This window comes from Eretmochelys imbricata, chromosome 11 (assembly GCF_965152235.1).
Source record: "Eretmochelys imbricata isolate rEreImb1 chromosome 11, rEreImb1.hap1, whole genome shotgun sequence".
In the NCBI taxonomy this organism is placed as follows: Eukaryota; Metazoa; Chordata; order Testudines; family Cheloniidae; genus Eretmochelys; species Eretmochelys imbricata.
The window spans coordinates 45,135,637-45,155,646 of record NC_135582.1 but is presented as its reverse complement, the minus strand read 5'-3'; the positions used below and the strand labels follow the sequence as shown (position 1 = coordinate 45,155,646).

Here is a 20,010-nt window from a genome sequence, read left to right as displayed (position 1 = left end):
TTATGTCTACCACATATCTGAAATTTCTAGAATAGTTTGAAAGATTTTTACCATAGATATCCTGTTAGGTAGTTAACGTTTAAAATGTTAATGTTTTGTCTCTTTTCTTTGCTATATCTTAAAATACAACTATATTTGGTTTTATTGAAACTGGACTGGATCATACAGTTATATTTGGGATAATACTGACCTTACCATTATGGAAGAGTTATTTCCTTAACTTGAGTTATGGAAAAAGACAATAAAGAATAAGGGAGTTAGCTTCTTAGTTGCTGGTCTAACAGAAAGGGAATGCTAGGTCTGAGAAAAGAAGACTATATTACAAACTTTTCCTACACACACTGGCCACAGAAAGGTACACAGAGGGCTAGTGAATGTTAACCTTGACAGTTAAATGAGACACAGACATTTTATATTTTAACATTTTGTTACAAAATTTGTGTAACTTTTTTTCCAGGTGTTCCTGGACCATGCGACAAGCCAACGGTTAGCAGCATAACATATGACTCCATGATTGTCAACTGGGAGGAACCAGAATATGATGGAGGCTCTCCTGTAACAGGTTACTGGCTAGAGCGTAAAGAGACCACTGGAAAGAGATGGACAAGGGTTAACCGTGATCCTATCAAACCTATGACCCTAGGCATTTCTTACAAAGTAACTGGTCTTATTGAAGGTTCAGAATATCAGTTCCGTGTATTGGCTATTAATGCAGCTGGTGTTGGTCCACCAAGCATGCCATCTGACCCAGCAATTGCTAGAGACCCTATTGGTAAATATGTTAAATTTATATTTTTCATATTGAAAATGTTCCATTGAGAAGAAAAAATGTATTGTTATAATGTAATGATATCATATTATTTTCCAGCCCCCCCTGGTCCGCCAATTCCAAAAGTTACTGACTGGACAAAGTCATCTGTTGATCTGGAATGGGCTCCACCATTAAAGGATGGTGGTTCTAAGATCACTGGTTACATAGTTGAATATAAAGAGGAAGGAAAGGAAGAATGGGAAAAGGTAGGTGAAATACTATTATAGGATTTGGGTTTCCTCTATCTTTAAACAATATTTTTCGCTAATGTATATTTGTACATATTCTCATTACACCAACTATATGGGACAAATTATCATGTCTTCTTTGTACAATAATTATCTTCGTAGTTTTAAAATATATGGCCAAATTCAAAAGTTAATATTTGCCACACTGTGGTGTCTAAGATACCTCATTATTTTCCTAAACTCAGGTTCTCTAAACTTCACAGTTCTGTGCAGCAAAGTATGTTTATAGTTATCAATAAAGGAGCAGAAGGTTCATGTGAAAGTGGATATTAGGTACATAAGTAAAGGAGCCAATGGAATGTCAAATTATTCCTAGTTACTTTGCAAACAATGCCTCCACGTTTTCCTACTGCTTTTCAATAATACATTACTGAAAATCTCACTGGTGCATATAGAACAGAAGTTAATGTTTCCCAACCAGCAATTTGGTCATAAATACATGCCACTTGTCCAGTATGCCTACTTTTGCACCTCTTCACATATTTGCTATAAGCCAAATGCTGCCCCAACCTGTGCATAAAATCCATGTAAACAGGCTATGCACAAGAGATCCAGAAAGGCTCATGAGAAAGGGATTTTTTCCCACTTTTCCTCCTTTCACCTCCAAACTGGCATTTTGGTGTACAGGAACCCTATGCAGCCATTTGTCTGCCTCAGATCATGGACTCTGTTGTAACTGCTATGGCTCCTTTATGACTCCCTAGTTAGAGGAATTGTTCAAACTGATGAATCTGCATGATAGTACATCTCCAAGTCACTCTCCTGCATTTCCATTACCCTATATTCCCCTCACAATGTTCCCTTCAATCCGCATATCACTCATATGCACCAGGATGTCCTGAATGCCTTCTCTGTGGAATGCCCATTCCTTGTATTTGAACAGTGCTGGTGTCACTGCATTTAGAGCCTGCTGTACTTCTGGATGTTGGACAGTTATACCATAACAGTTGTTTCGGATGCATGAGTGCCACCAATAGCCAATTCCTTTGTGGTGTTTGTGATTTTCTGATATTGACTGATGTTATAATCTTTTTCCAGGTAAAAGATAGAGAAATAAGAGGAACCAAGTTTGTTGTGACAGGATTAAAAGAAGGAAGTTTCTACAGATTTAGAGTTAGAGCAATAAATGCTGCTGGTATCGGAGAGCCTGGCGAAGTTACAGAAGTTATTGAAATGAAGGATAGAATTGGTATTTTACAATTTTTATTTTTAACATTTTTACCAATCAAAGTGAACAAACAGAAAATATATTGAATCGTTTTGTTTATTTCTTACAGTCCCCCCTGATCTTCACTTGGATGCTAGTGTCAGAGACAGAATTGTTGTTCATGCTGGGGGAGTGATCCGGATCATAGCTTATGTCTCAGGAAAGCCACCTCCAACAGTCACATGGAGCAGGGATGAAAGAGCTTTACCGGAAGAAGCTAAAATTGAAGAAACAGCCATCAGCTCTTCTCTGGTTATTAAGAACTGCAAGAGAAGTTACCAAGGCCTCTACACTCTTTTTGCCAAAAATGCAGGTGGAGAACGGAAGAAGACTATTATTGTTGATGTGTTAGGTAAATCGGAAGTTCAGAATTTGCGTACAATTTTGTTCTAAAAATATGGTTTCATAAAATCCAGTACATAAAACTAAATGTATACTTTTTCTTTCCATCTTAGATGTACCAGGGCCAGTTGGTGTTCCATTCCTTACTGAGAACCTAACCAATGACTCTTGCAAACTGACATGGTTTTCTCCAGAGGATGATGGTGGTTCTCCTATCACCAACTATATTATTGAAAAGCGTGAAGCTGACCGTAAAGCTTGGACCCCAGTAACCTATACAGTCACAAGACAGAATGCTACTGTTCAAGGGCTGATTGAAGGCAAGGCATACTTTTTCCGAATTGCACCTGAGAATATTATTGGCATGGGCCCATTCGTTGAGACAACAAAAGAGCTGGTCATCAGAGAACCAATATGTAAGTACATTTTTGTTTTATAGATTATTGTAATAGAAGGGAGATTGGCAAAAAAAATGTATTCACCACATTGTTTATGTTTATTTACAGCTGTACCTGAGCGTCCAGAAGATCTGGAGGTAAAAGCCATTACCAAGGATTCTGTTACATTGACTTGGAACCCACCTAAATATAATGGAGGTTCCGACATAACTATGTATGTCCTAGAAAGCCGTCTCATTGGAAAAGAGAAATTCCACAGGGTTACAAAGGAGAAAATGCTTGATCGGAAATACACTGTTGAAGGACTGAAAGAAGGTGACACTTACGAATATCGTGTGAGTGCTTGCAATATTGTGGGACAAGGAAAACCATCTTTCTGCACAAAACCAATCACATGCAAGGATGAAATTGGTATGGGTCTATTTTTCATAATTCAGTTTGAAAACAATTTTTGGGTATATAATTTTTTTATTAATATTGCTACTTACCTTTTTTTCCACAATGATATCTTTTAGCTCCTCCAACACTTGAACTTGATTGTAGAGACAAGCTAATTGTTCGGGTTGGTGAAGCTTTCAGCCTCACCGGACGTTACTCAGGGAAGCCTGCACCAAAGGTGACTTGGTTAAAGGATGAAATTACAGTTAAAGAAGATAAGCGCACAAAGATTCAGACCACTCCAACAACCCTTTGCTTGGGGATATTAAAATCTATCCGAGAAGATTCAGGCAAATATTGTGTGATCATAGAGAACAGCGCCGGATCAAGAAAAGGTCTTTGTCAAGTCACTGTTGTTGGTAAGTGTAACGGAGCCATAAGAATGCTTGCTTTTAATAATAATTAGAACTGATCAAATAGAAGAAAGAGTGAATATTAAAATGAGTTATTTATAGAAATACTGTGAATTCACTCCTTTATTATTTGTGATATGTTATTCATTGATTTTGAGTATTCAATTAATTGCTGGTTTAAGTTTATTTACAATGAATAATTTGACACGCTCTAATAATAATATTTTGCACTATTTTAGCAAATTTCAATGCAAGATGATAAAGCACTTTGTAAGCATTAATTAATTAAGCCCAATAAGATAGGTATTAGTCTCATTTTACAGATGGGTAAACTAAAGGAAAGTGATTTGCTCAATATCACATAGTGAGAGAACAGCAGAGCCAAGAATAGAACGTTGGTGTCCTGATTCCCAGTTCTTTGTTCTAACAATTAGGTTATTCCAAGTTATATTTACAGTAGAATAGTGACACTGTTCAATCTGTGTATTGTTGGGTTTTTCTGTTCATTGTTTCTTTTAACAGATCGCCCTCAGCCTCCAGTAGGTCCAGTTATTTTTGATGAAGTTCATAAAGATCATATGATCGTCTCCTGGAAACCTCCATTAGATGATGGTGGCAGTGAAATTACAAATTATATTATTGAGAAGAAAGATGCACACAGGGATCTCTGGATGCCAGTAACATCTGCCAATGTCAAGACAACATGCAAAATTCCTAAACTGCTTGAGGGAAAAGAGTATGTTGTACGAATTTATGCTGAAAATCTTTATGGCATAAGTGATCCCCTAGTATCTGATGAAATGAAGGCCAAGGATCGTTTCAGTATGTTATTTATCTGCTACTTTATTTTAATAATTTAACCATCAGAATGCTTGTTATACTATAAATTCATTTAAAAATATTATTTCTTCAGGTGTTCCTTCTGCACCGGAGCAACCCATCATTAAAGATGTTACCAAAAATTCTGCCTTAGTAATTTGGAACAGACCACATGATGGAGGCAAGCCAATAACTACTTATATTTTGGAAAAGAAGGAAACAATGTCTAATCGATGGGCCAGAGTCACCAAAGATCCGATTTTCCCAGAAACTCAGTTCAGGGTACCTGATCTCCTTGAAGGCTGTGAATATGAATTCCGTGTATCAGCAGCAAATGAAATTGGTGTTGGTGATCCTAGCCCACCTTCAAAGCCAGTCTTCGCTAAAGATCCAATTGGTAAAGTATAAAACAAAATCCATTCATATTCTGTGTGTTCCTGAAAATCTTTTTCAGATAGGTTTTAATGGTTTCTGATTTTTTTAATAGTCAAACCAAGTCCACCTATTAACCCTGAAGCAGTGGATAAAACAAAAAACTCAGTTGATTTGTCTTGGCAACCACCACGGCATGATGGCAAAGGCAAAATCATTGGCTATCTCGTTGAGTATCAGAAAGTTGGAGATGAAGATTGGAAGAAGGCCAATCTTACAGCAGACTCCTGCCCTGAAACAAAATACAAGGTCACTGGTCTTACTGAGGGTATGACCTATAAGTTCAGAGTCATGGCAGTCAATGCAGCAGGTGAATCAGAACCAGCTTATGTTCCTGATCCAATAGAAGTAAAGGACAGGCTTGGTAAGTGAAATAAACTCAGATAAGTTTATGAATAAAACATATTGTCAAAATGTGCTTGTTTACTAAAACTGGAATCTTTCTCCCAGAACCTCCAGAGCTGATACTTGATGCTAATATGGCACGGGAGCAACACATAAAAGCTGGAAATACACTAAGACTTAGTGCTGTAATTAAAGGAATTCCATTCCCAAAAGTGTCATGGAAGAAAGAAGGACAAGAGGTTTCACCCAAAGCAGATATTGAGGTTACGGGAGTTGGCAGTAAGCTGGAAATTCGTAACACTGTCCATGAAGATGGTGGAATTTACTCTTTGACTGTTGAGAATCCCGTTGGTTCAAAGACTGTTTCAGTAAAAGTCATTGTACTAGGTAATTATTTTTTGACTTTGTTTATACTGTATGCTTTTTATTATTTTATTGGCGATCAAAGAAATTGTATCTGCAGAGAACAAATGAATAATTTCAATGCAGAAATTATCAATAATAAAGAAACATAATATAAGAGCTGTATGAGAAAAGGACTGTAAATGACAAGCAGTACTTTTAGTAAAAATTTCCTTTCTATTGAACTATGCTAAATTTTGTAAAATTAGTTTTGTTTATTAAATAAATATTCTTTACTTTTAAAAAAATATTAGATAAACCCGGCCCACCTAGAAATCTGCAAGTAAGTGAAGTTAGAAAAGATTCTTGCTATCTCACTTGGAAGGAACCAGAGGACAATGGTGGTTCTGTCATTACCAACTATGTGGTGGAAAAGAAAGATGTAGCTGCTGCCCAGTGGGTACCCATCTCATCATCTTCCAAGAAACACAGTCATCTGGCTAAACATCTTATGGAAGGCACTCAGTATCTCTTCCGTGTTGCTGCTGAGAACCAGTATGGGCGAGGTCCATATGTTGACTGTCTCAAGCCAATCAAGGCTATGGACCCACTATGTAAGTATTTTTCATTGATGAGTTTTATTTTGAGTCTTTTTTGAACTTTGATTAACTGATCTTGTTAGTACAAATACAATATAGTGTATGTGTGTTGATTGGGCGTAGGTTGTTCACCCTATTACACTTCTTGTTTTTTGCTCTTAAAAGATCCTCCAGGGCCACCAAAGAATCTGCACCATGTAGATGTTGACAAAACAGAAATTTCCCTTGTTTGGAATAGGCCAGATCGTGATGGTGGTGCTGAAATCAATGGATATTTGGTGGAGTATCAAGAAGAAGGTGCAGAGGAATGGATTAAGTTCAAGACTGTACCCATGCTAGAGTGTGTTGTAACTGGTCTACAGCAAGGAAAGACTTACAAATTCCGTGTGAAAGCACAGAATATCGCGGGTCTTAGTCTTCCAGATACAACTATACCAATAGAGTGTCAAGAAAAACTAGGTACCTTTTTAATTTGTATGATTTCTTTCATTTCTTACTTTTAGTGTTCACCATGAAAAAATCATATTGTAATTTCTATATTTTTTTCTAATTCCAGTACCTCCATATGTGGAACTAGATGTGAAGTTAATGGAAGGTCTTGTTGTTAAAGCTGGTAGCACAGTCAGACTTCCTGCAATCATGAGAGGTGTACCTGTGCCCACTGCAAAATGGGTAACTGATGGCAATGAAATTAAAACAGAAGGCAACTACAAAATTGATACTGACAATTATTCAACAGTACTTACCATTAAAGACTGTGTAAGAAAAGATACTGGAGAATATCTTCTCACAGCGTCTAATGCAGCTGGCAGCAAAACTGTTGGTCTTCATCTTACTGTTTTGGATGTTCCTGGTCCACCCACTGGCCCCATTAATATTCTTGAAGTCACACCGGAACACATGATTATTTCCTGGCGTCCTCCTAAAGATGATGGTGGAAGCCCTGTGCTGAACTACATTGTTGAGAAGCGAGAATCCAAGAAAGAATCTTGGGGAGTGGTCTGTTCAGGAATCAATCAAACAAAACTTAAGGTTCCACGTCTACAGAAAGGTTGTGAATATATTTTCCGTGTCCGTGCAGAGAATAAGATAGGCATTGGTGCACCCCTCGATTCAACACCAACAGTTGCTAAACATATGTTTGATCCACCATCCCCACCTGGTAAACCAGTGGTTTCAGATATTACAGAAAATGCTGCAACAGTGTCTTGGACCCTACCAAAATCCGATGGCGGAAGTCCAATAACTGGATACATTCTTGAGCGTCGGGAAATATCTGGCAAATGGGTACGTGTCAACAAGACACCAGTGCTTCAACTGAAGTTCAGAGCCACCGGTCTTTTTGAGGGCAACACATACGAATTCCGAGTTTTTGCAGAAAACATGGTTGGCATAAGCCAACCATCCCCAGTTTCTGACCCAGTAAAAGTTTCACGCCCTATTAGACCACCTGGACCTCCCATTAATCCAAAACTAAAAGACAAGACCAGAGAAACAGCTGACCTGGTGTGGACAAAGCCTCTCAAAGATGGTGGCAGCCCTATTTTGGGATATGTTGTGGAATGTCAGAAAACTGGAACTACACAGTGGAATAGGATTAATAAAGATGAACTCATTCAACAGTGTGCCTTCAGGGTACCTGGGCTAATTGAAGGAAATGAATATAGATTCCGTATAAAAGCTGCTAACATCGTTGGAGAAGGAGAGCCCAGAGAACTGCCAGAAACTGTTCTTGTAAAGGATATTCATTCTCCTCCAGAAATAGATCTAGATCTGACCTGTCGTGACTTAATCACCATCAGAGTAGGCCAAACAATCCATATTACTGGTAGAGTAAAAGGCAGACCAGACCCTGACATAACATGGTCTAAGGATGGCAAAGTATTAGTCCAAGATAAGCGTGTTGAGATGGTTCATGAATTCCCTCGCATTGAACTGCAGGTGAAAGAAGCCACAAGAGACGATCATGGAAAATACATCATTTCAGCAAAGAACAGCAGTGGACATGCTCAAGCATTTGCCCTTGTTAATGTACTTGACAGACCTGGACCATGCCAGAATTTGAAGATAAGCTACGTTACAAAAGATTCTTGCATGCTCACTTGGGAAAACCCAGTAGATAACGGTGGCTCAGAAATTACAAATTACATAGTAGAGTATCGTGAGCCAAACCAGAAAGGATGGTCAATTCTCTCTTCTAATGTTACCAAACGATTAGTAAAGGCAAGTCTCATAGAAAACCATGAATACTTCTTCAGAGTTTGTGCAGAAAACAAAGTAGGGCCAGGCCCTGTCATTGAGACCAAGACTCCTATCCTTGCCATTAATCCTGTTGATAGGCCTGGTCCACCAGAAAACCTTCACATTGCAGAAACAGGAAAGACATTTGTGTATCTGAAATGGAGAAGACCAGATTATGATGGTGGAAGCCCCAATGTATCTTACCACGTTGAAAGAAAACTGAAGGATTCAGATGAATGGGAAAGGGTGCACAAGGGCAGTATTAAGGAAACACACTACATGGTTGATAAATGCATTGAAAATAAAATATATCAATTCAGAGTTCAGACCAAGAATGAGGGAGGTGAAAGTGACTGGGTGAAGACAAGTGAAGTTGTTGTGAAGGAAGAACTGCAGAAACCAGTCCTTGATCTGAAGTTAAGTGGTGTGCTAACTGTAAAAGCAGGTGACTCTATTAGACTTGAGGCAGGACTTAAAGGCAAGCCACAACCAGAAGTGGTATGGACAAAGGACAGAGATGCCACAGATTTAACCAAATCTCCAAGAGTCACGATTGAAACAACTTCTAATTCATCTAAATTTGTTCTCACAAAATCTAAGCGTAGTGATGGTGGTAAATATGTGATTACTGCAACTAATGCAGCTGGTAGTTTTGTAGCTTATGCTACTGTTAATGTTTTGGATAAACCTGGTCCTGTAAGAAATTTGAAGATCTCTGACATTTCAAGTGATAGGTGTACTGTCAACTGGGACCCACCTGAAGATGATGGCGGTTGTGAAATACAAAACTACATCTTAGAAAAATGTGAGAGCAAGCGTATGGTTTGGTCTACATACTCTGCTGCTGTTCTAACAAGTCATGCAAATGTGACACGCCTCATAGAAGGCAATGAGTATATCTTCAGGGTTCGAGCAGAGAATAAGATGGGCACTGGCCCTCCAACAGAAACAAAACCAATTATTGCAAAAACAAAGTATGACAGACCTGGCCGTCCTGATCCCCCCGAAGTCACTAAAGTCAGTAAAAATGAGATGACTGTAGTTTGGAACCCACCAGAATATGATGGTGGCAAATCAATTACAGGATATATATTAGAGAAGAAAGAGAAACGAGCATTAAGATGGGTTCCTGTTACTAAGAGTGCAATCCCAGAGAGACGCAAGAAGGTTACAGATCTCATTCCAGGACATGAATATCAATTCCGTGTTAAGGCTGAAAATGAAATTGGTCTTGGAGAACCAAGCTTGCCATCGAGACCGGTAGTGGCAAAAGACCCAATAGGTACTGTAGTGATATATTTTACTGTTATTAAAATAAAACATTTAATTAACAGGTTGCTTAGTTGCTTAGATGTATTCTTCTTCCTGCCCTTTATCGTGTCTTTCAGAACCTCCTGGTCCTCCAATTAATCTGAAGGTGGTTGACAGCACAAAGAGTTCCATCACTCTCGGATGGGGAAAACCAGTCTATGATGGTGGTGCACCAATTATTGGATATGTTGTGGAAATGAGACCAAAAGTTGAAAGTGCAGCTCCTGATGTAGGATGGAAACGATGTAATGTTACTGCACAAGTTATTCATACAGAATTTACAGTTACCAGCCTGGATGAGAAACAACTATATGAGTTCCGGGTTTGTGCCCAAAACCAGGTTGGCATTGGCCGACCAGCTGAACTGAAGGAAGCAGTGTCTCCTAAAGAAATACTTGGTGATTTTTTTCTATCTTATCTATGAATTCATGCATCATTTATTTGCTATATTTAGATTTTATTTCACATTCTGAACTTTTGTTGTTGTTTTTCTTTAACGTTTGTTTCAGAACCTCCTGAGATTGATTTGGATGCAAGCCTAAGAAAATTAGTCACAGTCAGAGCAGGATGTCCCATTAGACTATTTGGCATTGTTAGAGGGCGACCAGCACCTAAAGTCACCTGGAGGAGAGTGGGTATTGATAATGTGGTCAGAAAAGGACAGGTTGATCTGGTTGACACTATGGCCTTCCTTGTCATCCCCAATTCTACACGTGATGATTCAGGAAAATATTCTTTGACAGTTGTTAACCCAGCTGGAGAAAAGGCCGTATTTGTGAATGTCAGAGTCCTTGGTGAGTCGCCACAAACAATTTTGTAAACACATCAGTTTTATTATTCTTTAATTATTTATTACAGGGATTTTTATGGCTCCTTTCACAATATCATTTGAGTATCACTGTACATGGCTAATATTAATTCCACATGTATAGGAAGTCATTAACCAAACTTTCATTGTAATTTAATAAGGATTTTTAAGAGAGGACTGATATATGAATTAATGTTTCATTATAGATACTCCTGGACCTGTGGCCAAGTTCAGTGTTTCAGATGTCACCAAAATGTCATGTCAGCTTTCATGGGTACCGCCTGAGAATGATGGTGGTAGTCCAGTAACTCACTACATCCTGGAGAAACGTGAGGCTGACAGAAAGACCTGGTCAACAATCATTGCAGATGTAAAGAAAACTAGTTTCAAAGTAGCTAACCTTGTACCTGGAAATGAATACTACTTTAGAGTAACTGCTGTCAATGAATATGGTCCAGGTGTTCCAACAGAAGCACCAAAACCAATCTTGGCATCAGATCCACTAAGTAAGTATTTTTTAATGTAGATCTTTTATTCTTGCATCTTTATTTGCTTTAATCTCCAGTAAGCTTCTGATTTTTCATGAATGTGGATGTGTCTAAATTCTGTATTGCTGCTAACCTCTCAATGACAGTGGAATAAATATTCCTGTGCAGATATGTTTGCTGAATAAAAATTAAAACCCTGAATACTTATTGTAACTCTATATTAATTTAATCACTCTGGTAGTTTCTAATGTGACATGTTTTCCAAATCAAAAAAATGTCTCTTTTAAATAAAGTCCTTTTTGAATTAAGCAATCAGAATTCTTAGTAATTCTACCAAAGCATGCCCAGTTAAAGTGATGATGTTTTAATATATCTGCTTTGTTTTTTCTTAAGGTGAGCCTGATCCACCAAGAAAACTTGAAGTTACTGAAATTACAAAGAACAGTGCAACTTTAGGCTGGTTGCCACCACTGCGTGATGGAGGCTCTAAAATTGATGGATACATTATTAGCTACAAAGAAGAAGAACAACCTGAGGATCGCTGGACACAATATTCCGTTGTCAAAGATCTGAACATTGTTGTAGCTGGCCTGAAAGAAGGAAAGAAATACCAGTTTAGAGTGGCAGCTAGAAATGCTGTGGGAGTAAGTTTGCCAAGAGAAACTGAAGGAATGTTTGAAATTAAAGAACAACTCAGTAAGTAACTAATTATTACTATATATACCATTTAAAATCTATTTTAATAATGAAATGAACAAGGTTTTTGGTTGATGGAGTCCTAGGAAATCAATTTTTAAATGATCTCTTCTGCACTTCTGTAGAAGATCACACTTTAAGTCACCAGTCTCCTGAATCCCAGGAAGTCTAAGCTGTTTTTAAGAACAAGTTACACAAACATCTGTTGGGGTGGACTAGGTATACTTAGTCTTGCCTCAGCATGGAGGGATAGACTAGGTGTTCTCTTGAGGTCCTTTCCAGCTCTCAAATTTCTATGATTTGAAGATGGCATCAGGAAAGCAGCATACTCAACCCCCTGTCAGAGAGTGTGTGTCATGTCACTTCACAGTAACCCTTCCTGATGATTAAGTGGCATAGCTATGCTCCAAAGATTGCCATCCAGTTACCCTTGGCTAAAAGGATGATAATGGTTTTTAAGTGCTGCTAGTGTCTTAGGCACTGTTCAAATATATGAGAAGACAATCTGAACACAAAAACATTCACTTACATTCTAAATCAGAATATAAAGATAGAAAGTCAGCGTTTACACCGACAGCTATGAAGCATCTGGTTTCAGGGGTGTTTACATCATTCAGATCTGTAGTTCAGACTATTAAAACATCCCTACTGAACTGAGACTAAGGATACTATCTATAAAATCCTCAGGGCTCCAGCAGACATGCAGAGGACACTTGCATGACAAAATAAAATAATTTTTCACAGGGAGTTACAAATATTTGTGTTTGTTTGTCTTTTTTAGTGCCACCTAAGATCCTGATGCCAGATCATGTTAATATTAAAGCTGGGCAGAAACTCAGAATTGAAGCATATGTCTATGGGAAACCTCAGCCAATCTGTAAATGGATGAAAGGAGAACAAGATGTATTTACATCCAGTCGTCTGGCTGTGCATAAAGCAGAAAACTCTTCTGTTCTCATCATTAAGGATGTGACTAGGAAAGACAGTGATTACTATACCCTTACTGCAGAAAACAGCTCGGGTATTGCCACTCAAAGAATCAGAGTGGTAGTCATGGGTAACTTTCATTTTTAACCTAACTTTCTACACAGCTAGATACAAGATATTTCATGCTCTACTATTTTCTTAAATTTTTCACCTTACATCTTTATGCAGATGCCCCGGGTCCACCACAGCCTCCATTTGACATTTCTGATATAGATGCGGATGCTTGCACACTTGCATGGCATATGCCTCTCGAAGATGGTGGCAGTAACATTACAAACTATGTGGTTGAAAAGTGTGATGTAAGTCGGGGAGACTGGATAACAGCTGTAGCTTCTGTCACAAAGACAAGCTGCAGAGTTGGAAAACTGATCCCTGGACAAGAGTATATGTTCCGTGTTCGTGCTGAAAATCGTTTTGGCATTTCTGAGCCACTCACATCTGACAAGATGGTTGCAAGGTTCCCATTTGGTATGTCAGTTTTAAATGATGGCATTTCTCTGATTTTAATTCTTCTAACAGTAAAAGAACCGGTAATGTTATCTGATTTGTTTTTCCACAGATGTTCCAAGTCAACCAAAGAATGCGCGTGTTACCAAGGTCAACAAGGACTGTATTTTTGTGGCTTGGGACAAACCAGACAGTGATGGAGGCAGTCCAATTACTGGTTACCTCATAGAGCGTAAAGAAAGAAATAGTTTGCTGTGGGTGAAGGCTAATGATACACTTGTGCGTTCTACAGAGTATCCTTGTGCAGGTCTAATTGAAGGTCTCGAGTATACTTTCAGAATCTATGCCCTGAACAAAGCTGGAGCAAGCAAACCTAGCAAGCCAACTGATTTTGTTACGGCAAGATCCCCAGTTGGTAAGCAAAACATTTAAATGATTTGTTATATGTCATTAATATTTATGGTCAATTTACGTTATTTAATTTTACTTACAACTAGTAGTAATACATTTACTTTAATAATAATTGCAACTTTATAATCATCACTTTTCCCATTTCTTTAATGTTTTATATGCAATATGAATACACTGTATCTACATATTGTGTAATCTAGCATTTTTGTGGTTTTTTAGAGGGATGTGCTATGAATACCATCCACCACTGTAAAATATTTTTCTGAAATGTACAAATGTTTTGATGAGGGTAAACTTATGATGGTCTTCTTTGTTTTTAGATCCTCCTGGTAAACCTGAAGTTATTGATGTCACTAAGAGTACTGTGTCACTTGTATGGACAAGACCAAAGCATGATGGTGGAAGCAAAATTATTGGCTACTTTGTTGAAGCCTGCAAACTGCCTGGTGATAAGTGGGTACGATGCAATTCTACTCCGCATCAAATTCCTCAAGAAGAATACACTGCTACTGATTTGGAAGAAAATGCTCAATATCAATTTAGAGCAATTGCCAAGACAGCAATTAACATTAGCTGGCCTTCTGAGCCTTCTGACCCAGTGACCATTCAGGCAGAAAACGGTAAGGAATGTATACTTGTGAAGTATTTGCAAACTCTGATAATGTTCAATCATGCTTTTTTACCTGGTATTCATATGATATGTTTAAATCTTTTAGGTTGGTAAGCTCTCTTCTTTTTGTTTCTTTTCAGTTCCTCCCAGAATAGAACTAGATGTATCTATGAAATCATTGCTTACAGTAAAAGCTGGAACTAATGTTTGTCTTGAAGCTAATGTGTATGGCAAACCTATGCCACTAATTACTTGGAAGAAAGAAGGAGAAGTTTTAAAACCAGCTGAAGGCATTAAGATCACCACTAAAAGAAATCTGTCCACTGTGGAGTTGTTCAGTGTTAACAGGAAGCAGACAGGAGACTATACTATTACCGCTGAAAATGCAAGTGGTTCCAGATCAGCAACCATTAAGCTTAAAGTACTTGGTAGGTTAAAGATTATTTATTAGTCCATATTTATAACTTGGATAATATAGCAAAAGCTAGAGATATAACTATTGATCATTAATTTTTCCAGATAAGCCTGGTCCTCCTGCCTCAGTTAAAATCACCAATATGTGGGCAGATCGTGCAATGCTTTCTTGGGAGCCTCCTCTTGAAGATGGAGGTTCAGAAATTACTAACTATATTGTTGACAAGCGTGAAACAAGCAGACCAAATTGGGCCCAAGTCACTGCCAATGTACCAATTACGAGCTGCAGTGTAGAAAAACTGATAGAAGGACATGAATATCAGTTCCGCATTTGTGCTGAAAACAAATACGGTGTGGGAGATCCCATCTTCACTGAGCCAACAGTTGCTAAAAATCCATATGGTAAGCTTGTTGCTCAGCATGGTTTTGTGATTAATTGTTTTTATGCACATTTAAGAATATGAAAATAATTTTCAATAAATCTTTACAGATGTACCTGGGCCTTGCGATCCACCTGTAATTAGTAATATAACAAAGGATTTTATGACTGTTAGCTGGAAGCCACCAGCTGATGATGGTGGGTCCCCTGTGACTGGATACATACTTGAAAAACGTGAAACTAAGACTGTTAACTGGACAAAGGTAAACAGGAAGCCTGTCATAGAAAGAACTGTAAAGGCCACTGGACTCCAAGAAGGAACGGAGTATGAGTACAGAGTGACAGCACTGAATAAGGCTGGACCAGGCAAACCTAGTGGACCATCTAAGGCAGCATATGCTCGTGATCCTCAGTGTAAGTTAAAAACATTTATTTTGATTTTCTTCTGAAATGTCCAAATGCTTTTGCTCAGTATTATTGTTTAATATATTCTATGTAACTTCCTATTGTTTTCATTCTCAGATCCTCCTGGCCCTCCGGCCTTCCCAAAAGTGGTTGACACAACCCGCAATTCTATAAGCCTGTCTTGGAGTAAACCAGCATATGATGGCGGAAGCCCCATTATTGGTTATCTAGTTGAAGTAAAAAGAGCTGACACAGATAACTGGGTCAGATGCAATCTGCCGAAAAATCTACAGGATACCCATTACATGGTAACTGGACTGTCAGAAAATACAGAATATCAGTTCCGTATTTATGCTGTCAATAAGATTGGATACAGTGACCCAAGTGATGTACCTGACAAACACCTTGCCAAAGACATTTTAAGTAAGTATTCTGGAAAATAAATGAACTTGCTGCTTTCAGTGAAGATTTATGAAGTAGATTTAGAAGCTTAAAGGAGGGGCTTGTCACAGCTTGTAGCAAGAGAACACAGGACGGTCTGGTAGCTGGGAGCCTGAGAGAGCTTGTTTTACAGAGTGTGGGAAGATTGGCAACAGAAGAGGAATGAGATTGGAGTCATTTTTTAGGGCAGGTAGTGCCTGCTCTTCCTGTCTCCTCACCAGTAATTCTGCCACCTTCTTGGGTCTTCAAGATTTTTCCCTTTTCCACCCAGCCCTCATTCAGACTATCCAGATCTCTCTCTCCTCTTCCTCAGGCCTTCAGTATCTCCTACCTTTCAAGGAATTTGGAGCCCAGCTGCCTATACTAAGACCTTGTGGTTTTCTGGGGCATCTTGCCTGATTTAATTGTATGGGGCTGTTGTCCCCCGTTGACATTCAGGCTACTTCATCATACACAACTAAATGAAGCAAAAATGTAGCACCACCCAGTAATAGTTACGCTTGTGCAGGGTAAAAAAGTACAGGACAGGCAGCTGAGTTACAAGTTCTTTCAAGATAAGGAGGAAGAGGGACTGATTCACATGATGGGTGGGGGGAAAAAGAGATGTAGTTGATGAGAGGAGGAGGAAGCACTGCAGAAGGAGTTCAGTCTATCAATTATCTTGAATCTAGGTCAAAACCACCGTTTAAATAACACCAGCTGAGACACAGGAACAGGCCTTCCAATCAAGTACAATGCCAGTAAACTGGGACTTCTGCTCACAGCAATTTTAGTGCTACATTTAAATATTGAATTTATAATGTATGCATCTTTAATTACCAATGCAGTTCCTCCTGAGGGAGATCTTGATGCAGAACTGAGGAAAGTACTTATATTACGTGCTGGAGTCACAATGAGGATTTATGTGCCAGTAAGAGGACGTCCACCTCCAAAGATTAGTTGGTCTAAAGTGAATGCCAACATAAGAGACAGGAAAGGGCTAGATATCAAGTCAACTGATTTTGACACTTTCCTACGCTGTGAAAATGTAAACAAATATGATGCTGGAAAATATGTCTTGAGTCTAGAGAACAGCAGTGGCAAAAAATCATACACCATGGTTGTGAAAGTACTTGGTAAGTGCCAGAATTATTACTAATCTTAAGTATTAGTTATTTTTAAAATTAATGTAATACCAGTTAATATTTTCTGTATTTTGATTATTAAATCAAATATTTATTTTGCATTCATATAGATACTCCCGGACCTCCAATTAATCTGATTGTAAAAGAAGCATCTAAGGACTCTGCCTTTATTTCCTGGGAGCCTCCTTTAATTGATGGTGGCAGTCCAGTCACAAACTATATTGTTGAAAAACGAGATGCAGAGAGAAAATCATGGTCTACAGTTTCAACGGAATGCCCAAAGACAAGTTTCAGGATAACTAATTTAGAGGAAGGGAAATCATACTTTTTCAGGGTGCTCGCTGAAAATGAATACGGCATTGGTGACCCCTGTGAAACTCGGGATGCTATTAAAGCTTCTGGTGAGAAAACTGAATATTGTTTTCCTACTTTACTTTTAAAATGAGCTTGTTTTTAATTTGTAATTGAGACTTACCAATGTTTTTATTCCTTCTAGAAACACCCGGCCCAGTTGTTGACCTAAAAGCTTTGGCTGTAACAAAGTCATCCTGCAGTCTAGCCTGGAAAAAGCCTATCAGTGATGGTGGAAGCCGTATCATTGCATACAGTGTTGAGATTATGACTTCTGATGATTCATGGCAAGAAGTTATGAGGTCAAAGAACCTCCAGTTTTCAACGAAAGACTTGACGGAAGGGAAGGAGTATACTTTCAGAGTAAGAGCACAGAATGATGCTGGATATGGAACTCCAAGTGAGATTACAGTTGTGGCAAGAGATGATGTTGGTAAGTATTTCTCCAAATTCATGACTACTCTCTTTCATTTATCCAAATTATATGATGCTTTATACATAGTGCCCATCATGCATGTATACATATCAGTTTAGTTTAGAACTGAATTAACATTTTAAAATAAAGGTTTTTATGCTCAAAAGAATAACTGATACCTTTTTATTTTGCAGTGGCACCCGATCTTGATTTAAGAGCTCTACCTGATTTGTGCTATTTAGCTAAAGAAGGTAGTAGTTTCCATCTTAAAATCCCAATTAAAGGAAAACCTGCCCCAACTGTAACATGGAAGAAAGGTGAAGACCAGGTACTCACTGAGACTGGAAGAGTTGCCTTTGAGTCTACAGCAGTTAACACCAGTCTTTTGGTACGTGACTGCCAGAAAGGTGATGCTGGAAAATACACAATCACTCTGAAGAACAGTGCTGGCAGTAAGGAAGGCACTATTTCCATAAAAGTTGTTGGCAAACCTGGCATCCCAACAGGACCTGTGAAATTTGAAGAAGTCACAGCTGATGCTATAACCTTAAAATGGGGACCTCCAAAAGATGATGGTGGCTCAGAAATCACTAATTATATCATAGAGAAGAGAGATAATATAAACAATAAATGGGTGACATGTGCTTCTGCTGTCCAGAAAACTACATTTAGAGTTTCAAGACTTCATGAGGGAAATGAATATACTTTCAGGATCAGTGCTGAAAATAAATATGGAGTAGGTGAAGGCCTTAAATCTGACCCTGTGGTTGCAAGACATCCATTTGGTAATCATAAATTATAATCTTTTTCATTAAAAATGATATAATCTTGATATTTCCTTTTTATGCTAATTTATTTTTAACATATTTTCTAGATGTGCCAGATGCTCCTCCACCACCCAAAATTGTTGATGTTAGGCATGATTCTGCATCTCTAACTTGGACTGACCCAAAGAAAACTGGCGGCTCACCAATCACAGGTATTTGCCTTAAAACCTTCTCACCATTTTTCCCTCTAGCTCTTCTTTCTTCTTATTGAAAAGTAAAATAAAACTATTACTTTATTTGTTTTAATGTACCCCTTACTTATATATTTTTAGAATTATACTTCTTTTTCATTCTTTTAGTATATATGCTTGTTTTTAAAATAATAATAAAAAAATTAAGATTCAGTGAAAGTTAGAAAAAAAAAAAAAAGAGGACTTGTGACATTATAGCTGTTTCATGCGCATATGGCCAAATCTTGTAAGGAAGGGACAATAGGTGCACCTATATAAATTCATATTTGCATGCATAAATTAGCATTTGCATTCACAAATCATGTAACTGCATATATATATAATTTACATTCATATCTATTCCTTAATCTACCTTTAAATGTTCTTGCAACAGTAACTGATCCAATCTTTCATACAGATACAGCATAGTATGGTGGGCAGTTGACTGTGAAAATGAAAATTTTTATAATATTACCTGCTATTTTACATTTTACTATTCATCTTTGTAGGTTATCATCTTGAATTTAAAGAAAGAAATAGCCTTCTGTGGAAGAGAGCTAACAAGACTCCATTAAGGATGAAAGACTTCAGAGTAACAGGGTTAACTGAAGGTCTGGAATACGAATTCAGAGTGATGGCAATCAACCTGGCAGGAGTAGGTAAACCAAGCCTGCCATCTGAACCAATCGTGGCACTTGATCCCATTGGTAAGTCATCAGAAGAAAAAAGAAAATTCTGCGGGTTGAAAAAATTGGCGTTTGTTTTACTATTGTTTTATTTTGATTTTTTTTAAGATCCTCCTGGGAAACCTGAAGTTATCACTATAACTAGGAACTCAGTAACTCTCATTTGGACAGAACCGAAGTATGATGGTGGACATAAGTTAATTGGCTACATAGTTGAAAAACGTGACTTGCCTTCAAAGTCTTGGACAAAAGCTAATCATGTGAATGTTCCAGACTGTGCATTTACTGTAACTGACCTTTTTGAAGGTGGGAAGTATGAGTTCAGAATTAGAGCAAAGAACACTGCTGGTGCTATCAGTCCTCCATCAGAACCTACAGGAACCATAATATGCAAGGATGAGTATGGTGCGTAGACCCTATCAAAAATATAGGGGAGTTGGTTGGTTTGTTAAATTATTGTTTAAA

At 38.0% G+C, this 20,010-nt stretch overlaps 1 protein-coding gene across 1 annotated transcript in view; it reads left to right on the top strand.

Annotated features, from left to right (window-relative positions):
• The window catches only part of TTN (titin), a 307,220-nt gene that overhangs the window by 240,654 nt on the left and 46,556 nt on the right, over nucleotides 1-20,010 (top strand). Inside the window, exons 249-281 of the mRNA XM_077830394.1 lie at nucleotides 458-772; nucleotides 869-1,017; nucleotides 2,098-2,248; nucleotides 2,337-2,618; nucleotides 2,722-3,024; nucleotides 3,115-3,417; nucleotides 3,522-3,803; nucleotides 4,320-4,619; nucleotides 4,711-5,013; nucleotides 5,104-5,412; nucleotides 5,499-5,780; nucleotides 6,050-6,349; nucleotides 6,500-6,793; nucleotides 6,891-9,857; nucleotides 9,964-10,284; nucleotides 10,396-10,680; nucleotides 10,901-11,200; nucleotides 11,576-11,878; nucleotides 12,660-12,935; nucleotides 13,034-13,333; nucleotides 13,425-13,727; nucleotides 14,044-14,343; nucleotides 14,474-14,761; nucleotides 14,853-15,149; nucleotides 15,238-15,540; nucleotides 15,649-15,954; nucleotides 16,800-17,087; nucleotides 17,207-17,497; nucleotides 17,593-17,880; nucleotides 18,057-18,647; nucleotides 18,737-18,841; nucleotides 19,369-19,566; nucleotides 19,654-19,950. Of these exons, the coding sequence (XP_077686520.1) occupies nucleotides 458-772; nucleotides 869-1,017; nucleotides 2,098-2,248; nucleotides 2,337-2,618; nucleotides 2,722-3,024; nucleotides 3,115-3,417; nucleotides 3,522-3,803; nucleotides 4,320-4,619; nucleotides 4,711-5,013; nucleotides 5,104-5,412; nucleotides 5,499-5,780; nucleotides 6,050-6,349; nucleotides 6,500-6,793; nucleotides 6,891-9,857; nucleotides 9,964-10,284; nucleotides 10,396-10,680; nucleotides 10,901-11,200; nucleotides 11,576-11,878; nucleotides 12,660-12,935; nucleotides 13,034-13,333; nucleotides 13,425-13,727; nucleotides 14,044-14,343; nucleotides 14,474-14,761; nucleotides 14,853-15,149; nucleotides 15,238-15,540; nucleotides 15,649-15,954; nucleotides 16,800-17,087; nucleotides 17,207-17,497; nucleotides 17,593-17,880; nucleotides 18,057-18,647; nucleotides 18,737-18,841; nucleotides 19,369-19,566; nucleotides 19,654-19,950 (12,180 nt within the window). The remainder of the gene's footprint in view (nucleotides 1-457; nucleotides 773-868; nucleotides 1,018-2,097; nucleotides 2,249-2,336; nucleotides 2,619-2,721; nucleotides 3,025-3,114; nucleotides 3,418-3,521; nucleotides 3,804-4,319; nucleotides 4,620-4,710; nucleotides 5,014-5,103; nucleotides 5,413-5,498; nucleotides 5,781-6,049; nucleotides 6,350-6,499; nucleotides 6,794-6,890; nucleotides 9,858-9,963; nucleotides 10,285-10,395; nucleotides 10,681-10,900; nucleotides 11,201-11,575; nucleotides 11,879-12,659; nucleotides 12,936-13,033; nucleotides 13,334-13,424; nucleotides 13,728-14,043; nucleotides 14,344-14,473; nucleotides 14,762-14,852; nucleotides 15,150-15,237; nucleotides 15,541-15,648; nucleotides 15,955-16,799; nucleotides 17,088-17,206; nucleotides 17,498-17,592; nucleotides 17,881-18,056; nucleotides 18,648-18,736; nucleotides 18,842-19,368; nucleotides 19,567-19,653; nucleotides 19,951-20,010) is intronic.